At 42.3% G+C, this 27753-nt stretch overlaps 1 protein-coding gene across 2 annotated transcripts in view; it reads left to right on the plus strand.

Annotated features, from left to right (window-relative positions):
- LOC110509815 (astrotactin-2) overlaps nucleotides 1–27753 on the plus strand; it is a 471341-nt gene that overhangs the window by 185556 nt on the left and 258032 nt on the right. For both annotated transcript variants that reach the window (XM_036967227.2, XM_090226889.1), the window contains exons 6-9: nucleotides 6414–6560; nucleotides 7040–7207; nucleotides 25890–25974; nucleotides 26649–26723. In XM_036967227.2, the coding sequence (XP_036823122.2) occupies nucleotides 6414–6560; nucleotides 7040–7207; nucleotides 25890–25974; nucleotides 26649–26723 (475 nt within the window). The remainder of the gene's footprint in view (nucleotides 1–6413; nucleotides 6561–7039; nucleotides 7208–25889; nucleotides 25975–26648; nucleotides 26724–27753) is intronic.

The following is a 27753-nucleotide window of genomic DNA, read 5'->3' on the forward strand; positions in this document are numbered from 1 at the left end:
TAAACTGAGCAGGTGAACCAGGATCTGGAAACTGCCTTACGGTGCTGTGTGTACACCAACCCCGCCACTTGGAGTCAGCATCTTCCTTGGGTGGGGTATCCACACAACACTCTCGAGTGTTCGTCCACTGGCCTGTCACCATTCCAGGTGCTGTACGGTTATCAGCCCACCCTGTTTCCAGATCAGGAGATTGAAGTGACGGTTCCTTCCGCTCAACGCCTCATCTCTCGTTGCCGCTGGACCTGGAAGAGGGCTCAGTCAGCACACTTGAGGTCCTCAGCTCGGGTTCAACGACAGGCCAACCATCATCGCCATACGGGTCCCCTCCTGCATCCAGGCCAGATGGTCTGGTTGTCTACTAGGGATCTGTCTCTACGTGTGGAATCTAGGAAGTTGGCTCCCCGGTACATTGGGCCATTCAAGGTTCAAGGTGGCCTGTCGTCTTTATCTTCCCCGGTCCATGAGGGTTCATCCCACCTTCCACATCTCCAGACTCAAGCCTGTGGTGTTCAGTCCTCTGGTTCCGGCCACTCGGCCTCCACCTTGGAGATGCTTAATGTGAGTCTGGAAGGAGAGTTTACAGTCTAACCAGACACCCAGGTATTTGTAGTTGTCCACTTATTCTAAGTCAGAGCCGTCCAGAGTAGTGATGCTGGACGGGCGAGCAGGTGCGGGCAGTGATCGATTGAATAGCATGCATTTAGTTTTACTTGCGTTTAAGAGCAGTTGGAGGCCACAGAAGGAGAGTTGTATGGCATTGAGCAGAAAAGAGAGTCGGCCCGAGAATTGAACCCTGTGGCACACCCATGGAGGCTGTCAGAGGTCCAGACAACAGGCACTCCGATTTGACACACTGAACTCTATCAGAGAAGTAGTTGGTAAACCAGGCGAGGCAATCATTTGAGAATCCAAGGCTGTCGAGTCTGCCAATAAGAATGTTGTGATTGACAGAGTCGAAAGCCTTGGCCAGGTCGATGAATATGGCTGCACAGTAATGTCTCTTATCGATGGCGGTTATGATGTCGTTTAGAATCTTGAGCTTGGCTGAGGTGCACCCATGACCAGCTCTGAAACCAGATTGCATAGCGGAGAAGGTATGGTGCGATTCAAAATGGTCAGTTATCTGTTTGTTAACTTGGCTTTCGAAGACATTAGAAAGACAGGGTAGGATAGATATAGGTCTGTAGCAGGTTGGGTCTAGAGTGTCACCCCCTTTGAAGAGGGGGATGACTGCGGCAGCTTTCGAATCTCTGGGAATCTCAGACGATACAAAAGTGAGGTTGAACATGCTAGTAATAGGGGTTGCAACAATTTCGGCAGATCATTTTAGAAAGAGGGGGTCCAGATTGTCTAGCCCGGCTGATTTGTAGGGGTCCAGATTTTGCAGCTCTTTCAGAACATCAGCTATCTGGATTTGGGTAAAGGAGAAATGGTGGGGGCTTTGGCGGGGTGCTGTGGAGGGTGCCCGGCAGTTGACCGGGGTAGTGGTAGCCATGTGGAAAGCATGGCCAGCCGTAGAGCAATGCTTATTGAAATTCTCAATTATAGTGAATTTATCAATGGTGACAGTGTTTCCTAGCCTCAGAGCAGTGGGCAGCTGGGAGGAGGTACTCTTAATCTCCATGGACTTTACAGTGTCCCAGAACTTTTTTGAGTTAGTACTAAAGGATGCAAATTTCTGTTTGAAAAAGCTTGCCTTAGCTTTTCTAACTGCCTGTGTATATTTGTTCCTAACTTCCCTGAAAAGTTGCATATCACAGGGGCTATTCGATGCTAATGCAGAACGCCACAGGATGTTTTTGTGCTGGTCAAGGGCAGACGGGTCTGGAGTGAACCAACCATATCTATTCCTAGTTCAACATTTTTTGAGAGTGGCAAGATGGTGAGGAAGGCATTTTAAAGAATAGCCAGGCATCATCTACTGACGGGATGAGGTCAATGTCATTCCAGGATACCCCGGCCAGATCGATTAGAAAGGCCTGCTCGTAGAAGTGTTTCAGGGAGCGTTTGACAGTGAGAGGGGTGGTCGTTTGGTCACAGACCCATTACGGATGCAGGCAATGAGGCAGTGATCGCTGAGATCTTGATTGAAAACAGCAGATGTGTATTTGGAGGGCGAGTTAGTTAGGTTGTGAGGGTGCCCGTGTTTACTGATTTGGGGTTGTACCTGGTAGGTACATTCGGGACTTCTGTCAACGTTCAGCTACCCCACTGAAGCAGCCGATGCCATTGAACAAGCAAAATCCTACCACCAGAGAATCTTTCACCATTGGGTGAACTCCAAATCTACTTTAAAAACAGAACAATTTAGTAACAGCAAAAATAACAGTGCAACTGCAAATATGGCTGACAGATCAATTGATTGTTTCTGACAGCGAAGGAGATGTTAAAATGCAATGCGACTGTTGGGGAGCATGGCAGGGACTAAGTCGACTGAAGTAGAAATATATATATTTGGATTTGTTCGTGTAGCTGGAAGCAGTGAAGACGTTGTTATCCCCAGAGTGGTGTTAAGATGGATCTCTAGCACCATCATGACACTCAGCAGATGCATGAGCTGAAGAAAATGGAGTCTGAATGATAAGCAAGCTGAATGAGATGCCTTAATGGATGCCATGATTTAGTCTGCATAACCAAACTGCCATTTGATAGTATTGTGTGTGTGCCTTTGTGCCTGTGTGTGTGTTTGTGCTTTCGAATGTTCTTGTGAATGTGCACGCCTTTCTTTTTTGTATGTTTGTGAGTGTGTGCCTTTGCATTATAAGGAATGGACAATTTTTGTAGGGGTTGATCCATTTTTCATTAGGTCAAATCAAACCTCAAAATCACTACAAGTTTGCATTTCTCACTTTGCAGGGAAATTCTCAGCAACAAAAGAGTGATCAAATTAAGATTGTTACTTATTATCCTTATAATTAGCAACGGTCATTGAAATTGTTAAAAGGTTTTAAAAACAATTATAATAAATGCAACAGTTGGACAATGGATGCAGATACTCCAAACTTTTTGAATTTATAATTGATATTGATTTAATTATAGCACACAAAACATTTTACTGGCACAGACAAATCATTAATGGAGTTCAGGGATTTTGGTGGTATTTCAGGTATTCAATTTATTGTAAAATGTCATCTTTTTTTATGCAATCATATATACATTTGTTTATTGTACCAGGTATTTGGTTTATATTTGTATGCAACATTTGATTAATACACCGTGCTATATTTGCATATATGAATGAACACATTTACATAAATAGGTGGAATAGGGCCGCAAACACTTGCTGTCTACCTGCACACCTCATTAAATACTATTCTCTTGCGTAATTCAGCAAGTGTGTCAATAGCATGATACCCTTAGATTACACCTATCTATACATACATTACACTGTTTGTGAGATCATTCATCATATCACTATAATCCGAGTGTTCATTTTTGGAGGTTGCTCTCATTTCAGAGCATCCAATTTGCAAATATTTCAACTGTAGTAAATGATTCCTTTTGAAATGAATACCCATCAAAATAAAGTTATCTTTCTTCTCTTTCTTGTGTTGTAAGTGGCAAGATGATATGTTAAATACACGACAAAGCTTTAGCGTTCTTATAGATTCAATGGTAAGACAATGTGTTCCATTGAGCCCATTTCAGCCATTACTGGAGTGTGTTTGACAGGTCATTAAAAACATTTATGTGGTTGTTATGTTAACGGGAAAAAAAAGCGTCAGGCACAACCAAGAGTATGAAAGAGTCGCAGGCGTAACATGAAAGCAATCAATACAGCCACATTTAAGTGACAAGTGGATTCTGCACCACTCGAACACAGGAAATAGATGGCTGAAAAGGACCTCAGGTGGGTGGAGCATGTGCGTTGCTAGTATTATGCCTGTAAGCTTATCTTAGCTGTTGGCTGCACTACAGACTTCTCTATAAAAGGACACTTGTTAAAATGCATTAGCTGGAGGAACACAAGTGTGAAGGGCAGACAGAGGGAGGGACTCGAGTCAGAGTGAAAGAGAAAGAGAGAGAGAGAGGGAGTTGATTGAGTGTGGTAGAAATTCAGATTGTTTGTGTGTGTGTGCGTACCTACTGTGCATGTGTGCATTTAGCATTATGTAGTTATGTTTGCAGTTGGCTAGTGTGTATGTGTGTTTGCTTCCCTTTATGCCGTTTTGTGTGTGAATGAGTGTGTGTATGAGTGTGTGAGCGTCCATATATATGTTCCCAAACTATCATCCCTTGTGTGGATGTGTGGGCGTGTTGCCGTGTGTGTGCATCTGTTAGTGTACTTTGTGGGCTTTTACAGTAATTGAGGGCCTCCTCACAGACCTAATCATTCCTGAGTGTTCGCACAGATGAGATTAGTTGCCGGGGAGCTGTTGTCATAGACACCTACTGCTCCAGTCCGGCTGAGATGGCAGGGTCATTAGATACATCCAGATCTCTCAATTTCTGTCCCTCTCTCTCTCTCTCTCTCTCTCTCTCTCTCTCTTTCCCTCTTGTCCTGTTTCTCTGGCTCTCTTCTCACACACACACACACACAAACACACACACACACACACACACACACACACACACACACACACACACACACACACACACACACACACACACACACACACACACACACACACACACAGTCCAGTGAATGTAGGCAGTGGGGATCATTACTGTCCATCCACCCAAGTGATTGAAGTGGTTTTTTATCAGGCTCAGTCTAAGAGCCTCACAGCTTCAGATCCATAGATCCCCCTTGTCTAACTTCTCCACTCCCCCACTGTACTGAGATTCTCATTAGTGGGTGTTCTGAATCATGTTTCACCTTACTTTCCCATCTTTTCCTATGAAATTAAGGTGAAAATCTCCAGCACTTCCATAGCAACCATTCCCCCATTTGCTGGAAATAGCAGCTACTGTAATGTAACACGAACACTGTATGAGCCAAATGTGTAAGGGTGTTTTCAGAAATGTGATTTCAGGAGTTGAAATTAGGTATATTTCAAGGTAACAAGCTATTCTTTAACTGGAAGGAAAAGTAAAGTGGTGTCATTACACGTCATTGAGAAGCAAAGAGCAGGCAGTTAATTGACTCTAAATAACAGCTCTGCCCTCACCTTGGTGACTGGTAAGATAGCACTTAGTATGACACCTACCTGCTAGGAAAAATGTCACTCTATGGGAGATAGGAGCTCATTTCAGCTCCCTTTCTCCCCAATGTGGAGTGAAGTTTACAGAAACCCAAAGTGCATCCAAAACAAGCCATCTCTAACACTGTCAGAGGTGATGGTGTCATTTATCAGCGACACTAGATGTCGTACTGGTGGAAAGAGGCTGGGCCTTCTTAACTCATCTTTTATCATGGCAATGAATTGCCTCTGCTGGACTCCAGCCATTGTACTGTTCATAAATCAGTTTAGAAAGAACCCAGGATGGTTCAGAGCTCATGGCCAAAACTCCAATCAAAACACAACAACTCAACCTAACGTTGTACATCTACAGGAACCAGAAGCTAACGGGATTATCTGCTGTGTTTTTAGCTTGTTTGTTTTTCACAAAGCTAGAATGAATCAAATCAAACTTTATTTGTCACATCACCGAACACAACAGGTGTAGACTTTACCGTGAAATGCTTACTTACATGCCCTTAACCAACAGTGTAGTTCATGAAGAGTTAAGAAAATATTTACCAAGTAGAATAAAATAAAAAGTTATAATAAAAAGTAATACAATAAGAATAACAATAACGAGGCTATATACAGGGGGCACCGGTACCGAGTCAGTGTGCAGGGCTTCAGGTTAATTGAGGTAATTTGTACATGTAGGTGGGGGTGAAGTGACTATGCATAGATAATAAACAGCGAGTAGCAGCAGTGTACAAAAGGGATGGGGGAGGGGTCAATGTAAATTATCCGGTGGCGATTTTATTAATTGTTCTGCTGTCTTATCGCTTGGGGGTAGAAGCTGTTGAGGAGCCTTTTGGTCCTAGACTTGGCACCCCGGTACCACTTGTCGTGTGGGTGACCGGAGTCTGACAATTTTACGGGCTTTCCTCTGACACCGACTATTATATAGGTCCTGGATGGCAGGAAGCTTGGCCCCAGTGATGTACTGGGCCTTACGCACTACCCTCTGTAGCGTCCAACTTTGTGTAACAAAGTACATTTTTGGTGTTAAGAAGATTGTGTGTGATAGTAAACTGTTTGATAGTTTTAGTCCAACTACAGTGGTTGTGACATGTTGGGGATCCTTTTAAGCCACGGTGTAGATTAAAGAGGCATTTTCAGAAAAGAGAAGCCTTCATGTTCCATTTTTTTTGTGTGCGTTTGAGTACATTAATGGTTGTGTCTTAACAGCTGAAGTCATATTTTGCATGTCTTCTCTGCATTTTCCCTGAGTTTTTTTCCCCCTGCCCTCAGGTTGTCCACACAGTCCGATGAACAAAGCCACTCTGACGTTGATCACCATCACTACGTGTGTCCTGGCTGTGGTTTACGGCACACAGCTCTCCTGCTCTCTCACTGTCAAGGTCACTCTCCACGTGCCTGAACACTTTGTCGCCGACGGTCAGTATCCCGCATCAATTCTCTCTCTTGCTCTCTCATAAACATGCCCACTGTGTCAAAACTGCATCAGGGAATACATGCTGACAGAATAAGCAAATATACTAGATAGTCTACAGTGGAAGTAGCATCAATACCTTCATTAAGAATGCTAATTGTGCTGTAGATACACTTCAATGAAAATGTTATCTTCAAAAGACGAGACTTATAATATTGATATTTTTTAAGGCTCATTATTTTCAAATTGTAACTAATGCATAATTTAATATCCAGTTTGAATATCCAGTTCTATGGTATATCCAGCTACTGTAGTAAGAAGAGAACAGCCAGGTTGTTAGCAGTAGAAAAATCTTCACTCTAATAAACCTGGATATGTTACACTGAGCAGTGAATGATGGATGATCCTGTAGTACTTCACACTACATGATCTGCTGAGATAAATGCGATGAGTAAAAGTGTGTTCTGCTCTCTTTTGGTTCCAGGAAGCAGTTTTGTGGTGAGCATGGGCAGCTTCCTGGATGTGTCTAACTGGCTGAACCCTGCCAAACTGACCCTTTATTACCAGACTAACTCCTCCACCCAGTGGGTCAGAGACTACTGTGGCCAGAGGACCACTGAGCCCTGCGAACAGCTGTGTGACCAAGAGACAGGTTAGTGACACACACACACAGAGAGAGAGCCACGTATATGTCCCTGCTGCAATCCCCAGACAGTTCCCTTGGAACAGAACATTGTCTCAAGATTCTGTGGTATATAACACGGCTGGACTGAGGGTTACCCGCTGATGGGATCTCTTCGGCAAATACATTTATTTGCTCTTGACCTTCAGTGTTAATCTCAGGCTCTGGGTCTCATTCAACCCCTGCCAGCCCCTGTTAAGAATCAAACAGATAAGAGTGGCCAATGTCACAGAGTACTGTGTGGAGAATATTACCCTCCTCTTCACATCATCTCAATGTGCTTTTAGCACAGCTTCGGGCTTGACATTTAGACTTGCTGTCTGATAGCTTTGATACTCCCTTCTTTTCACACCAATACTGAAGTCTATAGACTTTTAAACAACTTTCCTTCAACCTTAAATGTCTCAAAGGAGCCACCTGAGACCCTAAAAGGTGTTGTCAGACGTGAGTTATTATGAAGGATGAGGAATTAGCGCTGCGGCTAAGCTAAGTAAACAGTAAAGGTTAATAAAAGTGAAGGTGAGGCAAGGAAATGGGGTGTCACACTCCACTGGTTTATGCTGCGTTCGCGGAAACCCTGGAACTCTGCTGAGATCTATAGAATAGGGCTATTGAATGCTGCATCAGGGATATCAGAGGAATATTTGGGGGGTCTAGGAGGGTAAGTGGTCTCTTTGCGAGATGGCAGGGGCTCAAGAATGATTGCAATAATGGTTTGAGACTAGACGGGAATGGTGATGTCATTTTTATGGCGGGTTGACTTGAAGTTCCTGTTTGATTATAATTAGGGCCTAGAGTTTTTCCTGGCATCTTGACAGGATCGGGAAAAACAGGGCCCTAGTAATAACTATAACTTGACTATAAACTCGCCTTGCACGGTTGCATGAAGTATATTTCTGGTGCCGTAGGGACAAGTCAGCATCGAGAGCCGTTCAACATTACTATCCATTCTGTGTTTAAACTACTTGACACCTCCACCGTCGAAACAATCACTTGCCGTTTTTCAATGGATAAATGTCTGTGAAGAAAAACACACATATTTAGCATAACCACTCCATCACTCACTCACACAGCCAACCGCACATGGGGCAGATGCCCGGCCAACTGTAGTAGGATTCTAATTTGAACAATTGCTCTCCCTTATTAAATCATTCAACATGGGCCACTGTGGTCCAACCTAATGGCTCATGCTCCTGTATTTATGGGCTTTAATCGCCATCAGCCAACAAAAAGGTAGAAGACCCCTTGGTAATGAATATTAGAGTCAATAGGTTGGAACGCTATCAAAGCCCTATCCCTCACTAGTTAGAGTCATGGTGCAGAATCACAGATTTGCCAGATGTGTTTTGTTGATTCGTTCCTCTATTTTTCTTCATCAATTACCCCCACTTAGTGACTAGTGTGCGTTGAAGGGCCAGTGTCATGTAAATGTGAAGTGTTACTTTAGTTTTTAAATCTAGTTCTCACAGCGTGAGCAGAGAGAGGCTTTGCATTGTCCAAGCCCCTGTAGTATAGAAACTCAGTCAGGTAGACAAATCTTCTCACCGGGGTGGAAAACCATCACTTCAGAACCATCACTTTGTGTTATAATCATCAATCTGGATGCTGTGTCTCGGAAAGGAAGTTGTCTGATATCAGATTAAGGAGGACATATTCCACCACAGGCCTGTGGAGTCCTGGGTGGGGGGCCTAACCAACATGTAGGTGGGTTATAATAGGATGTTTGTAACAGTCTGTCAGCACCTGGTCCATGGGGGGCCGGTCTGTAGGATATTGTTGTCTGGAGCATCAGTAAACCAGATGATGTCTGTTAAATCAGTATTGAAGTTGTAAAGACCTTCAGTCAAAACGGGCTTAAAGTGATCTTTCTCTTTATATAAAGAAAGACATCTGAGGAAATGAAGTTGAACATCTTGTTCTGTTCCACAGTGTATTTGAAACCACGTGAAACCCACAACACAAAAGCAGTTTAGTACTAAGTTTTCATTAAGCTATTCCTCAAATGAACTTTTTTATGCTGACCCAGTCCCCAATTATTATATGTATATATATTTTATTTTAAATAAGACCGTAAAAGTCCAGATGGTGGAACATGTTCTGTCCCCTGGGTGGGATACTTCCCCCTGTCATAATGTAGTAGAGCCAGTCTAAGCTTATTAAAATGAATTACATGCCATATTGTATGTGCAATTTATATCACCCCAGACAAGGGCATGTTGAGGGCTGATGCATAATGGAAATAGTAGGAGGCCACTCAACATGCCAGACATGAACTGATGAACTTAGCACTGGCAGCACCCTCTATCTGTGTCAGTTGGTAAGAAGGCCAACTGTTTTATTCAAATCTGGACCAGCAAATCACTATACTATGTCCTGCGCATACAGTGCCATCAGAAAGTATTCATACTCCTTGACTTATTCCACATTTTGTTGTGTTACAGCCTGAATTCAAAAATTGATTAAATATTTTAAAATATCTAACCCATCTACACACAATACCCCATAATGACAAAGTGAAAACATGTTTTTAGAAATGTTAGCAGACTTATTGAAAATGAAATACAGAAATATGTCTAATTGACATAACTAACCACACAAGTCTCTAAGAGCTTTGCAGACAAGGAATGTACAATATTTCTTTATCATTAAAAAAAAATCTTCAAGCTCTGTCAATTTGGTTGTTGATCATTGCTTGACAACAATTTTCAAGTCTCAAGTCTTACCATAGATTTTCAAGTCACTTTAAGCTAAACTAAGCCACTCAGGAACATTCAATGTCCTCTTTTTAAGCAACTCCAGTGTATATTTGGCCTTGTTTTTTAGGTTATTGTCCTGCTGAAAGGTGAATTCATCTCCCAGTGTCTGGTGGAAAGCAGACTGACCCAGGTTTTTCTCTAGGATTTTGCCTGTGCTTAGGTCCATTGCATTTATACCAGTCCTTCACGATTACAAGCACACACATAACATGCTGCAGCCACCACTATGATTGGAAATATGGAGAGTGGTACTCAGTAATTTGTTGTATTGGATTTTCCCCAAACATAACAAAATGTTAATTGCGTTGCCACATTTTTTGCAGTATTACTTTAGTGCCATGTTACAAACACAATGTATATTTTGGAATATTTGCTATTTTGTACGGGCTTCTTTCTTTTCAATCAATTACGTTAGTATTGTGGAGTAACTACAATGTTGTTGATCCATCCTCAGTTTTCTTCTATCACAGCCATTATACTCATTATACTCTTATTTAGCCTTGCCATAACTAATGGGTTGAATGCTTATTGACTCAAGACATTTCAGCTTTTCATTTTCTATTAATTGGTAAAAATGTCTGAAAACATAGTTTCACTTTGAGATGATGGGATATTGTGTGTAGGCCAGTGACACAAAAACTTTTAGCCATTTTAAATGCAGGCTGTAACACAACAGAATGTGGAAAAAGTGAAGGGGTGTGAATACTTTCTGAAGGCACTGTACAGTACCTAAATGACTATTCTGCTAAATTGGGAAACATACTGTAGACATATTTTAAAGGTTAGTATTTTAGACAATTACTTTTTCAGATAATCTGAAACTATAATCTGAACTGTATGTAATGTTCTTGGCATGCTGTTTTCTTGTGCTGTTATTAATAATATGGTTATGAAATGTTAGCTTTTCATTTCCTGTATGATGTTCTATTACCCATAGACATTCAGCCTACCAAAATAGCATGCTTCAATTTATCTGCTGTTTTTCCTCTGCAATTTACAAGCCAATGTGTTTACTATGGTTAGGTACACTGCACAGAGCATTTTCTCTTGCTCGCTCTCACTCTCTTTCTCTCGCTCTCTCCCTCAAAAGGAAAAGGACTGTTCGAGTCAGTAATTGGCAACAAATGCACTGTCTCTTTGGAGGCTTCTCATCTCTTCCTAGAGGGAATTTAAAGTCGTTCCTCAAAAGAGCACATTCTCATGTTTTCATCTGCGTCATCCAGCGCACAAGTAGACCCAGCAGAGAGGAAATGGAGACACACTTTCTTTATGCTGTTTTGCTCTCAAAGTGTGTCTTTGTTCCGCTCGTCTGGGCCTAGAACCTGGATGATGTTCTGTGTGTGTGTCTGTGAGAGTGTGTCCACAAAAGCGTAATTGTGGCACAGAGAAGGAAGGGGAGAAAATGGAGATGGGAGAAAGAGAAGGAGATGTGTTGACAATTGAAATGATAGCTTTCAGCCAGCTAGCCCCCTTTTTGATACACAAGCAGCCGAGCATGTGTGAGATAGAACTCTGAGGATATATACAGTACCAGTAAAAAGTTTGGACACACCTACTCATTCCAGGGTTTTCCTTTATTTGTACTATTTTCTACATTGTAGAATAGTAGTGAAGACATCAAAACTATGAAATAACACATATGGAATCATGTAGTAGCCAAAAAAGTGTTAAACAAATTTAAATATATTTTTTATTTGAGATTCTTCAAAGTAGCCACCCTTTGCCTTGATGACAGCTTTGCACACTCTTGGCATTCTCTCAACCATCTTTATGAGGTAGTCACCTGGAATGCATTTAAATTAACAGGGGTGCCATGATAAAAGTACAGTTGATGAGTTGCTTTCCTTCTTAATGCGTTTGAGCCAATCAGTTGTGTTGTGACAAGGAAGGCATGGTATACAGGTGTGCCATAAAATACCAGATCCATATTATAGCAAGAACAGCTCAACTAAGCAAAGACAAACGGCAGTCCATCATTACTTCAAGACATGAAGGTCAGTCAGTGCGGAATATTTCAAGAACCATCAAGTGCTATGATGAAATTGGCTCTCATGAGGACCGCCACAGGAAAGAAAGACCAAGAGTTACCTCTGCTGCAGAGGATAACTTCATTAGAGTTAACTGCACCTCAGATTGCAGCCCAAATAAATGCTTCACAGAGTTCAAGTAACAGACAAATCTCAACATCAACTGTTCAAAGGAGACTGCGAAAATCGTCTATGCAATTATCTTGTGCCTCCTAAATCACAGTCTTATCTTAACAAAACATACTTTCATCATTTGTCATATGCAATGTAGAGGATGGAGACTTTGTACATGTAGTGTATATACTTTCCAAGTTACAGTATTTATTTCATAACACTTTTAATGACATCACAAAATAAAAACCAATATGACATTAGTTTTCTATAGCTCACCACTGACCATTCCCCACGTTCTTATGTTAACAATATTGTTCCAGTATTCGCTTTAGAACGTGTTAGAGTTTCGGCGGGAAACCTCTGTGTAGACAAAGCACATTTCTTCGTGAAATTTGGAGTGGGTTGTTCTCCCTCCTTCAATTTACAACAGGGTGTGAACTGTCAACCCCCCAGCAGCTCCCTCCTCCCCTCTGTGGGTGAGAGAGGGTCTGCTTACTGTCATCCATTGTGTCACGAATCCCGCCGAAGATTGTGCCTCTTCCTGTTCGGGCGGCGCTCGGCGGTCGTCGTCGCCGGCCTACTAGCTGCCACCGATCCTCTTTTCTGTTTCATTTAGTTGTGTCTGATTAGTTGCACATGTTTGGTGTTTAGGTTTTGGTTGTGGGCTATTTAAACCCAGTAGGCACAAAAGCTTGTTTTTCTGTTTGTGGTGTGTGATTATTTTGTGGTATTCATTTTTCCGATCACTTTCGTCCTGTTTATTTGGACTGGGTCTTTACGCGCCCTTGTGTGTGTGGCGTGACCGTCTCTCTGTTTTTTGTAAAATAAAGATCCACATCTTTTGAACTACCCTGCTCTCTGCTCCTGACTCCTCCACCCACTACTTATAGAAGTGGCCAAGCTGATCTGACCCATTTGGATCCTCACAGGACAGTCATGACACCATGCAATTAAAACAATGTGGACTGCAAACATGTATTTTTTTTTATTTTTTTATTTTTACCTTTATTTAACCAGGTAGGCTAGTTGAGAACAAGTTCTCATTTACAACTGCGACCTGGCCAAGATAAGGCATAGCAGTGTGAACAGACAACACAGAGTTACACATGGAGTAAACAATTAACAAGTCAATAACACAGTAGAAAAAAGGGGAGTCTATATATACATTGTGTGCAAAAGGCATGAGAAGGTAGGCAAATAATTACAATTATGCAGATTAACACTGGAGTGATAAATGATCAGATGGTCATGTACAGGTAGAGATATTGGTGTGCAAAAGAGCAGAAAAATAAATAAATAAAAACAGTATGGGGATGAGGTAGGTGAAAATGGGTGGGCTATTTACCAATAGACTATGTACAGCTGCAGCGATCGGTTAGCTGCTCAGATAGCAGATGTTTGAAGTTGGTGAGGGAGATAAAAGTCTCCAACTTCAGCGATTTTTGCAATTCGTTCCAGTCACAGGCAGCAGAGAACTGGAACGAAAGGCGGCCAAATGAGGTGTTGGCTTTAGGGATGATCAGTGAGATACACCTGCTGGAGCGCGTGCTACGGATGGGTGTTGCCATCGTAACCAGTGAACTGAGATAAGGCGGAGCTTTACCTAGCATGGACTTGTAGATGACCTGGAGCCAGTGGGTCTGGCGACGAATATGTAGCGAGGGCCAGCCGACTAGAGCATACAAGTCGCAGTGGTGGGTGGTATAAGGTGCTTTAGTGACAAAACGGATGGCACTGTGATAAACTGCATCCAGTTTGCTGAGTAGAGTGTTGGAAGCAATTTTGTAGATGACATCGCCGAAGTCGAGGATCGGTAGGATAGTCAGTTTTACTGGGGCAGGTTAATTAATTAACTACAGTGTCTTCAGAAAGTATTCAAACCCCCAGTCTTTTTCCGCATTTTCCCATTTTTAAAAATTATTGTCACTACGCACAATACCCCGTAATGTCAAAGTGAAATTATGTTTTACTAATTAGTCAAAAATGAAAAGCTGAAATGTCTGTCAATAAGTATTCAACCCCTTTGTTATGGCAGGCCTAAATAGGTTCAGGAGTAAACATTTACTTAGCAAGTAACATAAGAAGTTGCATGGACTCACTTTGTGTGCAATACTTTTTTCATGACTGCCTCATCTCTGTATCCCACACATACTGTACAATAATCTGTAAACTCCCTCAGTTAAGGAGTGAATTTCAAACACAGATTCAACCACAAAGACCAGGGAGGTTTTCCAATGCCTCGCAAAGAAGGGCACTTATTGGTAGATCCTTTTGAGCATGCAGAAGTTCTTAATAACCCTTTGGATGGTGTATCAATACACCCAGCCACTAGAAAGATACAGGGGTCTTTCCTAAATCAGTTGCCGGCGAGTGGAAACTGCTCAGGGACTTGCCATGAGGCCAGTGGTGACAATAAAACACTTATTGAGACAGGAGAAAACTGATGATGGATCAATAATGTTGTAGTTACTCTACAATACTAACCTAATTGACAGAGTGAAAAGAAGGGAGCCTGTACAGAATAAAAATATTCCAAAACATGCATCCTGTTTGCAACAAGTCGATAAAGTAATAGTGCAACAAAAAAATTGTCCCAAATACAAAGTGTTATGTTTGGAGCAAATCCAATACAACACATTACTGAGTACAACTCTCCTTATTTTCAAGCATAATGTTTGCTTCACCATGTTATGGGTATGCTTGCAATCGTTAAGGACTGGGGAGTTTTTCAGGATATAAATAAATTATTTGGAGCTAAGCACAAGCAAAATCCTAGAGGAAAACCTGGTTCAGTGTGCTTTCCACCAGACACTGGGAGATTAATTCACCTTTCACCAGGACAATAACCTAAAACACGAGGCCAAATTTGCAATGGCGTTTCTTACCAAGACAGTGAATGTTCCTGAGTGGCCGAGTTACAGATTTGACTTAAATATACTTGAAAATCTATCAAGACCTGAAAATTGTTGTCTAGCAATGATCAACAACCAATTTGGCAGAGCTTGAATCATTTTGAAAAGAATAATGGGCAAATGTTGAATAATCCAGGTGTGCAAAGCTCTTAGAGGCTTACCCAGAAAGACTCACAGCTGTAGTTGCGGCCAAAGGTGCTTCTACAAAGTTTTGACTCTGGTGTGAATACTGGTGTAAAATAAATGTTTCTGTATTTAATTTTCTATACATTTGCAAAAATGTCTAAACATGTTATGAACTTCATCATTGTCACGCCCTGGCCTTAGTATTCTGTGTTTTCTTTATTATGTTGGTTAGGCCAGGGTGTGACATGGGTGATTTATGTGTCTTGTTTTGTCTAGGGGTTTTGTAGTCTATGGGGTTGTGTTCAGTTGAGTGTTCTAGGTAAGTCTATGGTTGCCTTGAGTGGTTCTCAATCAGAGGCAGGTGTTTATCGTTGTCTCTGATTGGGAACCATATTTAGGCAGCCATATTCTTTAGGTATCTTGTGGGTGATTGTTCCTGTCTCTGTGTTTTGCACCAGTTAGGACTGTTTCTGGTTTTCCACGGTTTCTTATTTTTGTATAGTGTTCACGGTTTCATCTTTCATTAAAGATGTTTATAAATAACCACGCTGCATTTTGGTCCTCCGATCCTTCTTGCCTCTCCTCTTCGGGAGAAGAGGAGGAAATCCGTTACAATCATCATGGGGTATTGTGTGTAGATATGTGAGCAAAACATATATTTAATCCATTTGGAATTCAGGCTGCAACACAACAAAATGTGAAATAATCAAGGGGTATGAAAACATTTTGAAGGCACTGTGGGTTATAAACGGACTAACATTCAAATGGAGTTGATGACAACGCAATACATAAAAGACCTTAAATGTACAACTTGAAGCAATCACATATTTAGCCATGGAGAACCATCTGATTGGTCAGTGAGGGGACAAGCCTCGACACTCCCACAACGTATTTATCCAGCCCTTTCGCAAAACACATCCAGCTGCTGTGCCCATAATTCCGTTTGTTGAAATAGGAAAAATATTTCTGACAACCCCGAACCTATAACGCTAAGGTTTACCATTGCTTCAGGTTTGTCAAAATAGAGCCCCCTTTGTCTTTGTACAAAGTCTCACTTCAATGTTCCCTTGCTAAACACCTGCCTTCATCCACCTACAGTACCACTCCTCCTTCCATAATGTAAAAATGCACACTACACTAAACCAAAAGAAAGTCCCCCCAACCCTATCCTCAACATCATTTGTGCTCACTCATTTTCTTGCCAACTTGTCTTTACTTGCTCACGGTAAGGTCTGGGAAACAATCGGTGCAATGTGCAGTGTTGTAAACTAACCACTGCTGGAGAAAGAGGAGCGCCAGATAAGCAAGCTGTCATGGAAAAAAAAGAAAGCGAGCAGGCGGATCTAAATTAATTTCCTGCCCCTGTGAACTTGCCTCTGCACCGAATGAAAGTCAAATGCCTGAGAGGGAGATAAAGCTCAGAGACTTTGAAGGAAGCAAACAAACGCCACGTGATAACACATCTATTATGAAAACACTACGCAGCGGCATTATCTGAGGCGGTGGTTCCGAACGCATGCCTCAAAGCAAAAGTCAATATTTGTGGTGATGAGGCTTCAATGGAAACCTGATAAGAGAGGGCCAGTGTTTGGACTTCTCAAATGCAGTTAGAAATGACTGTTTTAATGATGCATTACATTTTAGTTTCCCTCCTTTTAACATGGTGATGTGCAAGTCTAATTTTGTGAATCAGAATTGAATGGAATAACTTGTCACGTCAATCAACAAACAACTAAAGTCCTTTCAAAAGGCTTTATTTACCCAACAAGGGGTCAAGTGGCAATTAGAAGGATACTCCTATGCACCTACAAGAACACACATTTCACTTTACATCCCCTCTCAGTGTTATCACCAGCAAGGCCAGCTGCAGTCGTTTTACTCAGGTACCTCGAACACTGTCTCTGTCTCACTCCACCACCCCCTAATGCCATCCAGCCTACCATCACGGTCATTAACACAACATTGTGTCACCCTGGCTTGTTAAACAATCTCCTGGCCTCCCCCTCTTCCTTAATTCTCCTCCTCCTCCTCTGTGCCTTAACTATCATCCTCCTCTCATGTGAGGTATCACAGTGGAAGTCAATGGATGAAGGACCTCCACTGGCCCCGTGTATACGGATCTCTCCTTGAGCCCCAGTGGTGTGTGAATGGGTTTGGGCCGGAGCCAGCTCAATCACACACAGGCACCTGTACACACACACAAAGGCATACGCACGCGTACCCACCTACCCACCCACACAGTCAAACACACACACTCCCACCGGCTTATCAGCAAGGCCACAACACCTCCTCTTCCAGCCATCGGCCATGTTAGCACATCTGAGCACGGGGAGGATACATGGGAAATAACACGATCACTCTCGCTCACGACTTCATATAAAGCCAAGCCCAACCTCCTTTCCGCCCTTCGTTTTCTCCCCGCCAATAATAAATTCTCCCAGGTTCCTACCGCAACTAATAGGTGCTGAAATGTCTGGGTTGTTCCGGCTTTATCAGCCCTATTTCTCCAACCCACCGCCCCACCTGCCCTCCCAGGACATGGTGTCGATGATGAATCTCCTCAAGGTCCCGAAACAGAAGTGCTTCCCCCCTGGAATGGTGTAAAAGTAGAAATATGCATCAGGACAACAATATCTCTTTCCCCTGCCCATGCTGTGAACCTTGAAATGTGAAAATTGCCCACATGGCCTGTGCAAGATAGGAATAGCATTCTAATGAAACGTGTCATTAATCACTTCAGGTCGGCTGCAGGGAAAGAGGAGGAGGGAGATGATTAGTTACTGGTTTCAAGTGAACGCTCCCGCTACTTTTTTTTTCTCATTTTGGCTTTAATTTAGAAAACAAGAGAAGAGGAAACAAGAAATGTGCTGATGATGTGGGATTTTTGTTGCCAATAGCATTTGTAAAATGGTTTGTTGTGAAGATTGTGTTTAGAGGTTTGGTGTGGGAGATGAAATGAGCGAGTGAGAAATGCTGGGCCAAATTGTGTGTGCGGGTGTGCGTGTGTGCATGTGTGTGAGAAAAGAGAGTGAGAGATAGCAAGAGATCCAGTGAGAAAGCGATGCAAGAGCGATGTATGTTTAACAGCAAGGGGTGGCTGAATTGGCGAGAAAGTGGAATGTGTGAAGATGAAGGCCTATTCTGGCTGAGAGGGCTGATTTGACTATCTGCTGTTTGGTTAACAGGAGCTGGGAGCTGTAAGTAGCAAGGAGTTTCTGAGCTGTTAGCTGTAGGAAGGATAGCATCATCTCTTTCCTCTTCATGGTGCACCATCTTACAATAAAACCAACCGGTATTGTTACTAAAAAAGCAGTGTTTCTTTCAGTTTGACTTTTATGACTCGATGCCAACATCGTAAAAAAAAAGGCATTCGTCATAAATACAAACTTTGAAGTGATATTTCATTTAGCTCTTAAAAAAAATAATTGTGAAATGCGAGAGATAATTGCTTTCAATTTCCCTTTCATCAGGTAGCACATTCACACATTATTAAGGCAGTAGCTGTTCCCTGCTAGCCGGTGTGCTATGTCCCCGGCTCATAAACTCACTTAATTAATTATTAAGGACTTGGTGATAAAATGTGAATGGCATTTCATGACTCCAGTTAATATGTTTCTTCCAATGTTATGCCCCTCTGAGGTACCATAGGGACCAGTCAACAGGAGGGTTACTCTGTGCAATGCCAATGTTATGGCCGACTCTAACCCACAATGACTATGCATTTTATAAGCTTTTCACACTAGTGGCGCTAATGGGGCAATGCATTTGAACCCTGCACAAAGCTCCATAAATGCAGTTTGACCATGTAAAATCAATGGTGACCATGAATTCATTGATCTGTGAATTTAGTTGTGAAGGGAATAGGTAGTCTGTAAAGGGCTTTGAACAGCAAACGTGAATGCTCAGGTCAATATATTGTTTTATGCTGATAGGACTAATAGGATCAAAACTCTTTTGATTATGGAGAGAAAGTTTGAGGTCACATTCTTGTTATGCTTCTGTAGATACCGGCAGTGCCATAAATACATGTCATATTCCCAGTTGATGTGTGACTAATAATTTTTTATTTGTCTTGTTGCCTACAGTTGACTAATGTGTGGCAGTAATGGCTAAAGACTCTTCCATAGTTCAGATTGTTTCAAACAACCAAGTTGAGTATTTTAGCCCTTCGTTGGCTCACTGTCCCTTATGAAAGTAACGTAAGAAATGCTTCATTTAGACAAACTAGCTGGAAATGAAACGTCAAACTATACGAGTTGTTGGCATGAATTCCAATGTTTGTCCCAAGTGGGAATGCAGACGGCTGAATAATTACTGTCATATTCCAGGTGGACTGGGCAATCCACATTTAAATGAATGCACAATTTACATCCTGAATGAACCCATGCTGTTTACAATTTACTTCTGAAATGTTTTAGTTTCATAACCTGATATCACTTTTGTTCGAATTCCTTGCAGTTGTATTTCCAATGTTGTTGCACCAATGCAATATGGAACACAAAGTCACTGCATCATTGTTTCTATCCTGAAAAACAACCATTAATAAGCTACTGAGTAAGAACTGTTGTTTAGTCTTCTGTTGTACTCGGACTACCATTTGAACATTGCCATACAACTTAGATGAGGTTAATGAAGAAAATAGTATTGAATAAGGGAAATTGATGTGATTATCCCATATTAATTTCAACAAGTAAGAGGTGAAGCAGCGATAATGCCTGCATTTTTTTCCTCTCTCCGCTGCTCAAAATGTTCCATAGGCACATAGAAAACAATTTATTTCTGTAAGGACGGAGGAGCGTTCACAAACACAATGTTCTGCAGTAAACTCACGGCTGGGTCGGGGTGAGAGGTAAACCACAGAGCAGCGATAATGCCTTCATGGCAGGAGACACAGAGGGAGCTTTCCCCTCATTCAATGTTTGCTTTTTCTATTTGTTTTTGTGTTTTATGAATCTGCCGCCTCATATCTTCTGACAGATCATAAATCAGCACCCTGAGGCATGGGCAGAAAACCCCTGGCACTTTAACACTGCTTTGATTCTGTATGGATTAAAAACATGGAGGGTGGGAAATGAAAAGGGGGGGGAAGAGAATACAATGAATATAATTAGCCTCCTTTGACTCTTCTCCCATTTTTTAAGACTATTACTTCTTTGTTTTTTGTTGTTGAGTTTTGTAGATACAGTGTTTGCGGATTTATACTTTATGCTTTACACCTTTGCTTTCTTTGTGTCATAACTTATCATTGCACTGTTTATGCTATGTTATTTAAATATACAATTTCAAAGCACCACCCCCTTATCCTTGGCATATACACTGAGTGTACAAAACATTAGGAACACCTTTCTAATATTGAGTTGCACCCCTTTTTGCCCTCAGAACGGCCTCAATTCATTGGGGCTTGGACTCTATAAGATGTCGAAAACATTCCACGGGGCTGTTGGCCCATTTTGACTCCAATGCTCCCACAGTTGTGTCAAGTTGGCTGGATGTCCTTTGGGTTGTGGACCAATCTTGATACACACAGGTGAACTGTTGAGTGTGAAAAACCCAGCAGCGTTGTCGTTCTTAATACACTCAAACCTGTGCGTCTGGCACCTACTACCATACCTCGTTCAAAGGCATTTAAATATTTTGTCTTGCCCAATCACCCTCTGAAGGACACACATACACAATCCATGTCTCAATTGTCTCAAGGCTTAAACATCCTTCTTTAACCAGCTCGGCATTCAACACCATAGTACCCTCCAAGCTCGTCATCAAGCTCGAGACCCTGGGTCTCGACCCCGCCCTGTGCAACTGGGTACTGGACTTCCTGACGGGCCGCCCCCAGGTGGTGAGGGTAGGCAACAACATCTCCTCCCCGCTGATCCTCAACACTGGGGCCCCACAAGGTTGCGTTCTGAGCCCTCTCCTGTACTCCCTGTTCACCCACGACTGCGTGGCCACGCACGCCTCCAACTCAATCATCAAGTTTGCGGACGACACAACAGTGGTAGGCTTGATTACCAACAACGATGAGACGGCCTACAGGGAGGAGGTGAGGGCCCTCGGAGTGTGGTGTCAGGAAAACAACCTCACACTCAACGTCAACAAAACTAAGGAGATGATTGTGGACTTCAGGAAACAGCAGAGGGAACACCCCCCTATCCACATCGATGGAACAGTAGTGGAGAGGGTAGCAAGTTTTAAGTTCCTCGGCATACACATCACAGACAAACTGAATTGGTCCACTCACACAGACAGCATCGTGAAGAAGGCGCAGCAGCGCCTCTTCAACCTCAGGAGGCTGAAGAAATTTGGCTTGTCACCAAAAGCACTCACAAACTTCTACAGATGCACAATCGAGAGCATCCTGGCGGGCTGTATCACCGCCTGGTATGGCAACTGCACCGCCCTCAACCGTAAGGCTCTCCAGAGGGTAGTGAGGTCTGCACAACGCATCACCGGGGGCAAACTACCTGCCCTCCAGGACACCTACACCACCCGATGTCACAGGAAGGCCATAAAGATCATCAAGGACATCAACCACCCGAGCCACTGCCTGTTCACCCCGCTATCATCCAGAAGGCGAGGTCAGTACAGGTGCATCAAAGCTGGGACCGAGAGACTGAAAAACAGCTTCTATCTCAAGGCCATCAGACTGTTAAACAGCCACCACTAACACTGAGTGGCTGCTGCCAACACACTGACACTGACTCAACTCCAGCCACTTTAATAATGGGAATTGATGGGAAATGATGTAAATATATAGCCACTTTAAACAATGCTACCTTATATAAATGTTACTTACCCTACATTATTCATCTCATATGCATACGTATATACTGTACTCTATATCATCGACGGTATCCTTATGTAATACATGTATCACTAGCCACTTTATACTATACTATGCCACTTTGTTTACATACTCATCTCATTTGTACATACTGTACCCGATACCACCTACTGTATCTTGCCTATGCTGCTCTGTACCATCACTCATTCATATATCCTTATGTACATATTCTTTATCCCCTTACACTGTGTACAAGACAGTAGTTTTGGAATTGTTAGTTAGATTACTTGTTATTACTGCATTGTCGGAACTAGAAGCACAAGCATTTCGCTACACTCGCATTAACATCTGCTAACCATGTGTATGTGACAAATAAAATTTGATTTGATTTGATTTGACTCCTCCCCTTCATCTACACTGATTGAAGTGGATTTAACAAGGGATCATAGTTTTCACCTGGATTCACCTGGTCAGTCTATGTCATTGAATCTATGTTGACAAAGGCTCTGTTGTCACCATATCAATGCTTTTGTCATAACATACAAGCTATACATTGAATGGTTTCTTTCTGCCTTTGAAAATGTCGGGTCCAAAGTGAAATTGTAATGGGTGTTTATAGTAGAGGGATGCATCAGAAAAGGGTAGTCCGGCCATTTCAAGTATACATCAAATCAATAAATCCCAGATGTACCACAATTAAAGGTTACATAGTTCTTTATAATGGTACCACAATCCTTAACTTCCTACAGATCAGTGCCGGTCGGTGCCGTTTAAGATGAAGGAGGACAATTATTATTTTTATGAGCATGGCCTTATTTCTATTACAGCAGATTAGATGACTGTCATTCATATTCTATTCACCCAACTCAATGTAACATTGAGAGGTTTAGGCTACTACATACTCACATTTTCCCTATTCCCATCATGAAGTTGCTACAACCTAGCCTATGAATTAAAGTTTACAACGTAGGTGCACAGGTCGAGAGAAATGTTAGTGATCAAGGTGACAGACATTGACACATTCAATAACACTCTGCACAATCTTGCGTGCATCTAGCTGATCTAGGGTGTAATCATTAGTCCAAAAGTTACAAACAAGAGTATCTATTGGATAAATTATGTTATGTGTCATGACTTTGCCCTGTTGGGTGAGGGTCATAACCCCCCCCCGGTTTATGGCCTACCATAAATACCTAAACTCTCTCCACTCTTGGAAAGCCCTTTTCAGAAAGTTGAACAATGAGACCATTTTTCTGTAATGGAAGGGTCCGTTGATACTTTTATTTAACCTTTATTTGACTAGGCAAGTCAGTTAAGAACAAATTCTTATTTACATTGACTGCCTAAAAACTGTTCAGGGGCAAAACGACAGATTTTTACCTTGTCATTTCAGGGATTCGATCTAGCAACCGTTCGGTTACTGGCCCAACACTAACACTAGGCTACCTGCCGGTACTTAAAGAATATGATGTCAGATCAGTCATTGTTTTGGTAGATTGTTCCTGATGATAGGACAACAGAATTGTATCTTTGAAAGTCTACACATTCTAGTTATCAGATTTACATCAAAATGTGATTAAACATGAAACTATTTGTGAGAAGATCAAATTTGATTTTAGCTTCTAAATGAGTGATTTCATAAGTAAACTTATGTTCAATCAGTAGCCCCACCCACGGGAGCACAGACATTGGTTAGAAGGATGAAACACACCCCTTCTCCTCCCCAGTACAAAAGCCCCCGTAACGATCATTAACGTTTAGTTCTATAAATGTGAGGACTGCTGTTCTAACGTTTAGAAGAGCGAATTTCAACATGGAGATGACGATCACCACGCTGGAATGATGAATTTCGACTAGACCAGCCAGAATACACCACGAGTTGATTATGGCAACTTGGTATGTACTGTTAACTAATATGCACTAAAGAAGAAGTGATACATCCAAGACCTTCGAGTTATCAGCTGCAGCTGTAAATGTACGTGGCCTAGCAAAGGATAGACAATCTCCTAAGAATGGCAGGATACTTCAACATACAGTGCCTTGCAAAAGTATTCACACCCTTGACGATTTTTTATTTTGTTGCATTACAACCTGTAATTTAAACATTTATTTGGATTTCATGTAATGGACATACACAAAATAGTCCAAATTGGTGAAGTGAAATGAAAAAAATAACTTGTTTAAAATTTAAAATAAAAAAAACCTGAAAAGTGGTGTATTCACCCCCTTTGCTAATAAAGTCCACCTGTGTGCAATCTGTGTCACATGATCTGTCACATGATCTCAGTATAATAAGTTGAAGTCAGAAGTTTACATACTCCTTAGCCAAATACATTTAAACTCAGTTTTTCACAATTCTTGACATTTAATCGTGGTAAAAATTCCCTGTTTTAGGTCAGTTAGGAACACCACTTTATTTAAGAATGTGAAATGTCAGAATAATAGCAGAGAATGATTTATTTCAGCTTTTATTTCTTTCATCACATTCCCAGTAGGTCAAAAGTTTACATACACTCAATTTGTATTTGGTAGCTTTGCCTTTAAATTGTTTAACTTGGGTCAAACATTTTGGGTAACCTTCCACAATCTTCCCACAATAAGTTGGGTGAATTTTGGCCCATTTTGGCCCATGACAGAGCTGTTGTAACTGAGTCAGGTTGTAGGCCTCCTTGCTCGCACACGCTTTTGCAGTTCTGCCCACAAACGTCTATAGGATTGAGGTCAGGGCTTTGTGATAGCCACTCCAATACCTTGACTTTGTTGTCCTTAAGCCATTTTGCCACAACTTTGGAAGTATGCTTGGGGTCATGTTCCATTTGGATGACCCATTTGTGACCAAGCTTTAACTTCCTGACTGATGTCTTGAGATGTTGCTTCAATATATCCACCTAATTGTCCTTCCACATGCTGTCATCTATTTTGTTAAGTGCACCAGTCTCTCCTGCAGCAAAGCACCCCCACAACATGATGCTGCCACCCCCGTGCTTCACGGTTGGGAAGGTGTTCCTCGGCTTGCAAGCCTCCCCCTTTTTCCTCCAAACAAAACGATGGTCATTATGACCAAACAGTTCTATTTTTGTTTCATCAGACCAGAGGACATTTCTCCAAAAAGTATGATCTTTGTCCCCATGTGCAGTTGCAAACCGTAGTCTGGCTTTTTTATGGCGGTTTGGGAGCAGTGGATTCTTCCTTGCTGAGCGCCGTTTCAGGTTATGCCGATACAGGATTTGTTTTGCTGTGGATATAGATCATTTTGTACCTGTTTCCTCCAGCATCTTCACAAGGTCCTTTGCTGTTGTTCTGGGATTTATTTGCACTTTTCGCACCAAAGTACATTCATCTCTAGTAGACAGAACGCGTCTTCTTCCTTAGCGGTATGACAGCTGGAAGTGGGGCAATATTGTAACTACTAATTGGATACCACGAAATTGGGGAGAAAATAGGGCCGGATACAGTCCATGGGCCTTACTTTCCCCCCTTTGGTCTAGACCTTGGTTTTCAATTCAGTATACATATTCTGATAGCAGAAGTCACATGTAAGTGTCAAGTGTAGTCACAGCCTCTGAGTGGATTTTTTATGTTTTAAACTGTTGTTTTGTAATAATTTTTTTTAAAAAAGTCACACTGTCTCTAGAATGGTAAGACTGTGACTTTTTTTTAGTTAATCAGAACATGGCAGGGTGGAGAAGGGAGTCTTAAGGTTTTAGGTGGGCGTATTGACTTCAGTTTAGAGTTCCGGCATGTCTGAGGTGGAGATTGAGGTGAGGCTAGCTATAATTAGAGAAGGGGCGGGAGGTTGAGCAGTAGCTGCCAAACTATGTCCGGTGCCAACTGATTATTGGACAGGGCCTGCCTGCTGATGGATGAGCAGGGAGGCCCTGGAAGACACGTGGATAAATTAATATATTTGTCACTTTGTTCCCTCCCTTCCTGCAGGAGAATGCAGCTGTCACGAGGGCTATTCTCCCGACCCAGTGCATAAACACCTCTGTGTTCGCAGCGACTGGGGCCGCAACGAAGGGTAAGTCCAGCCGGCTCTGCCCTGCACACGGACTGTCACCTCAATGATGAGACAAAAGGAGAAGAGGACAGGAGAGGAAGAGTGAGAGAGCGAGGGAGGGAAACATAGGGTGAGAGGGAAAGGAGATGGAGCGAGGGAGAGAGTATGATAGTGAGTATAAGGAGAGAAAGAGAGCGGGAGAGAGAGAGATGAGGCCTCCATCACCTCGCCATGTGCCCAGTCAAGTGCAAGCCCTCTTCCTGACTCGGACTGCATGCAAATGAACTCAACTAGCTCAACAGCTGGGCAAATAAAATACCAGCCCCTATTAGCTATGTAAATCCCCCATCATCAGTTGGACTCAGTCCTTACCTGCCAATCACAGATCCAATCCCTCTTCACCAATTCAGGAGCAATGGAGGATAATCTTTGGTATTAAGCCAGACAAAATTGTAAAGCATGACCTTGCAACTGGTTTGTACTGTGCAGGTACTGTATATCAACTCACTTATGTAGTAACATGTTTTGCATGGTGTATTAGCATTTTTCTGCCTCTGACTTTTAGAAATGTAGAGAATTGCATTAACTTAACTTTTTGAATGTTTTGTTCTTGCATGAATGTATAAGGAGTATGTTAATAAATGTGCATTGTTCAGTGTATACTGTATACATGTGCTTCCCTGCTCTCTCCCCAGTCCCTGGCCCTACACCAACCTGGAGAAGGGTTATGACCTCGTCACAGGGGAGCAAGCTCCAGAAAAGATCTTCAGGTGAGGACACATGTGAATCCAAGCACCCTCACCTGCATGCTTAGCTGGTGGTCTGCCAAAATAATCTATTTCCAGTCAACTACACTGAAGTCAGGAAACCAGGGATGTATACACTACCAGCCATCAACACACACTATGGAAACTGGGACCATGCAATTGTCTTCTCCATACACCTGCCTCTGTGCCTGTTCTGAGCACAATAGTTCACACACACACCAATACACAGATGCACATGTACAAATGCACACAAACACACACACACGCACATACGCAGCTGCCCCAGAGGCAGCTGTATGTACAGTGTGATGCCCTGTTAAGAAATAGCCAGAGGGAATGTTATGGACAGTGCTTTCAAGTGCTTTTAGTGCCCGTCTTTGTGCCAGGGCTTCTCCTGACAGGGACATTCTCTCTGACATTTTCCTGAGTAGTGTTAACACAAAAGCACCACACAGGTAGATGCAGCTGTGCCAGTCACTAGAGCCTTTCAAGGGCTACAGAACCCTGCTTTCTACTTTCCACTTCTTCTTTGTCCCTTCTGGGTGTGTTCTAATTGGGAAGGTCATGATCACTTCAGAAAGAGGTGCCAGAGTAGGTGTTTTACAACAACAAAAAACTAGACTAAGTGTGTTAAGGGTGAAAGAGTAAACACTTTGAAATGAGACTGTGGGTTATTATGGCACTGCAGAATAATCGTAAATCCTATGATGAATTTGTCGCTCGGAGCCACTGCCTTGCAGATGAGATGCATCATTATATTTCACATCTCGCCTTTCAGTTACACTGTTGTCAGAATCCCTACAGATCTATACGCAACTTTTGATGTAGAAGCTGTTTTCCCTGATGTCATCAAATGCCTGGTGTGGACGTTTAGGGGGGGGAGGGGAAACCTTGAGAATAATTCATATTAATTTTACTTACCTGAGATCTGCTTCTCTTCTGAATGCACACACTAGCACCACCAACACAGACACACACACTCAGCACACATACAAACATACACACATCTTTGGTAAAGCCTACCGGTGTGTGT

Source organism: Oncorhynchus mykiss, chromosome 29 (assembly GCF_057628025.1).
Source record: "Oncorhynchus mykiss isolate SJ-2025 chromosome 29, ASM5762802v1, whole genome shotgun sequence".
NCBI classification, from domain to species: Eukaryota; Metazoa; Chordata; class Actinopteri; order Salmoniformes; family Salmonidae; genus Oncorhynchus; species Oncorhynchus mykiss.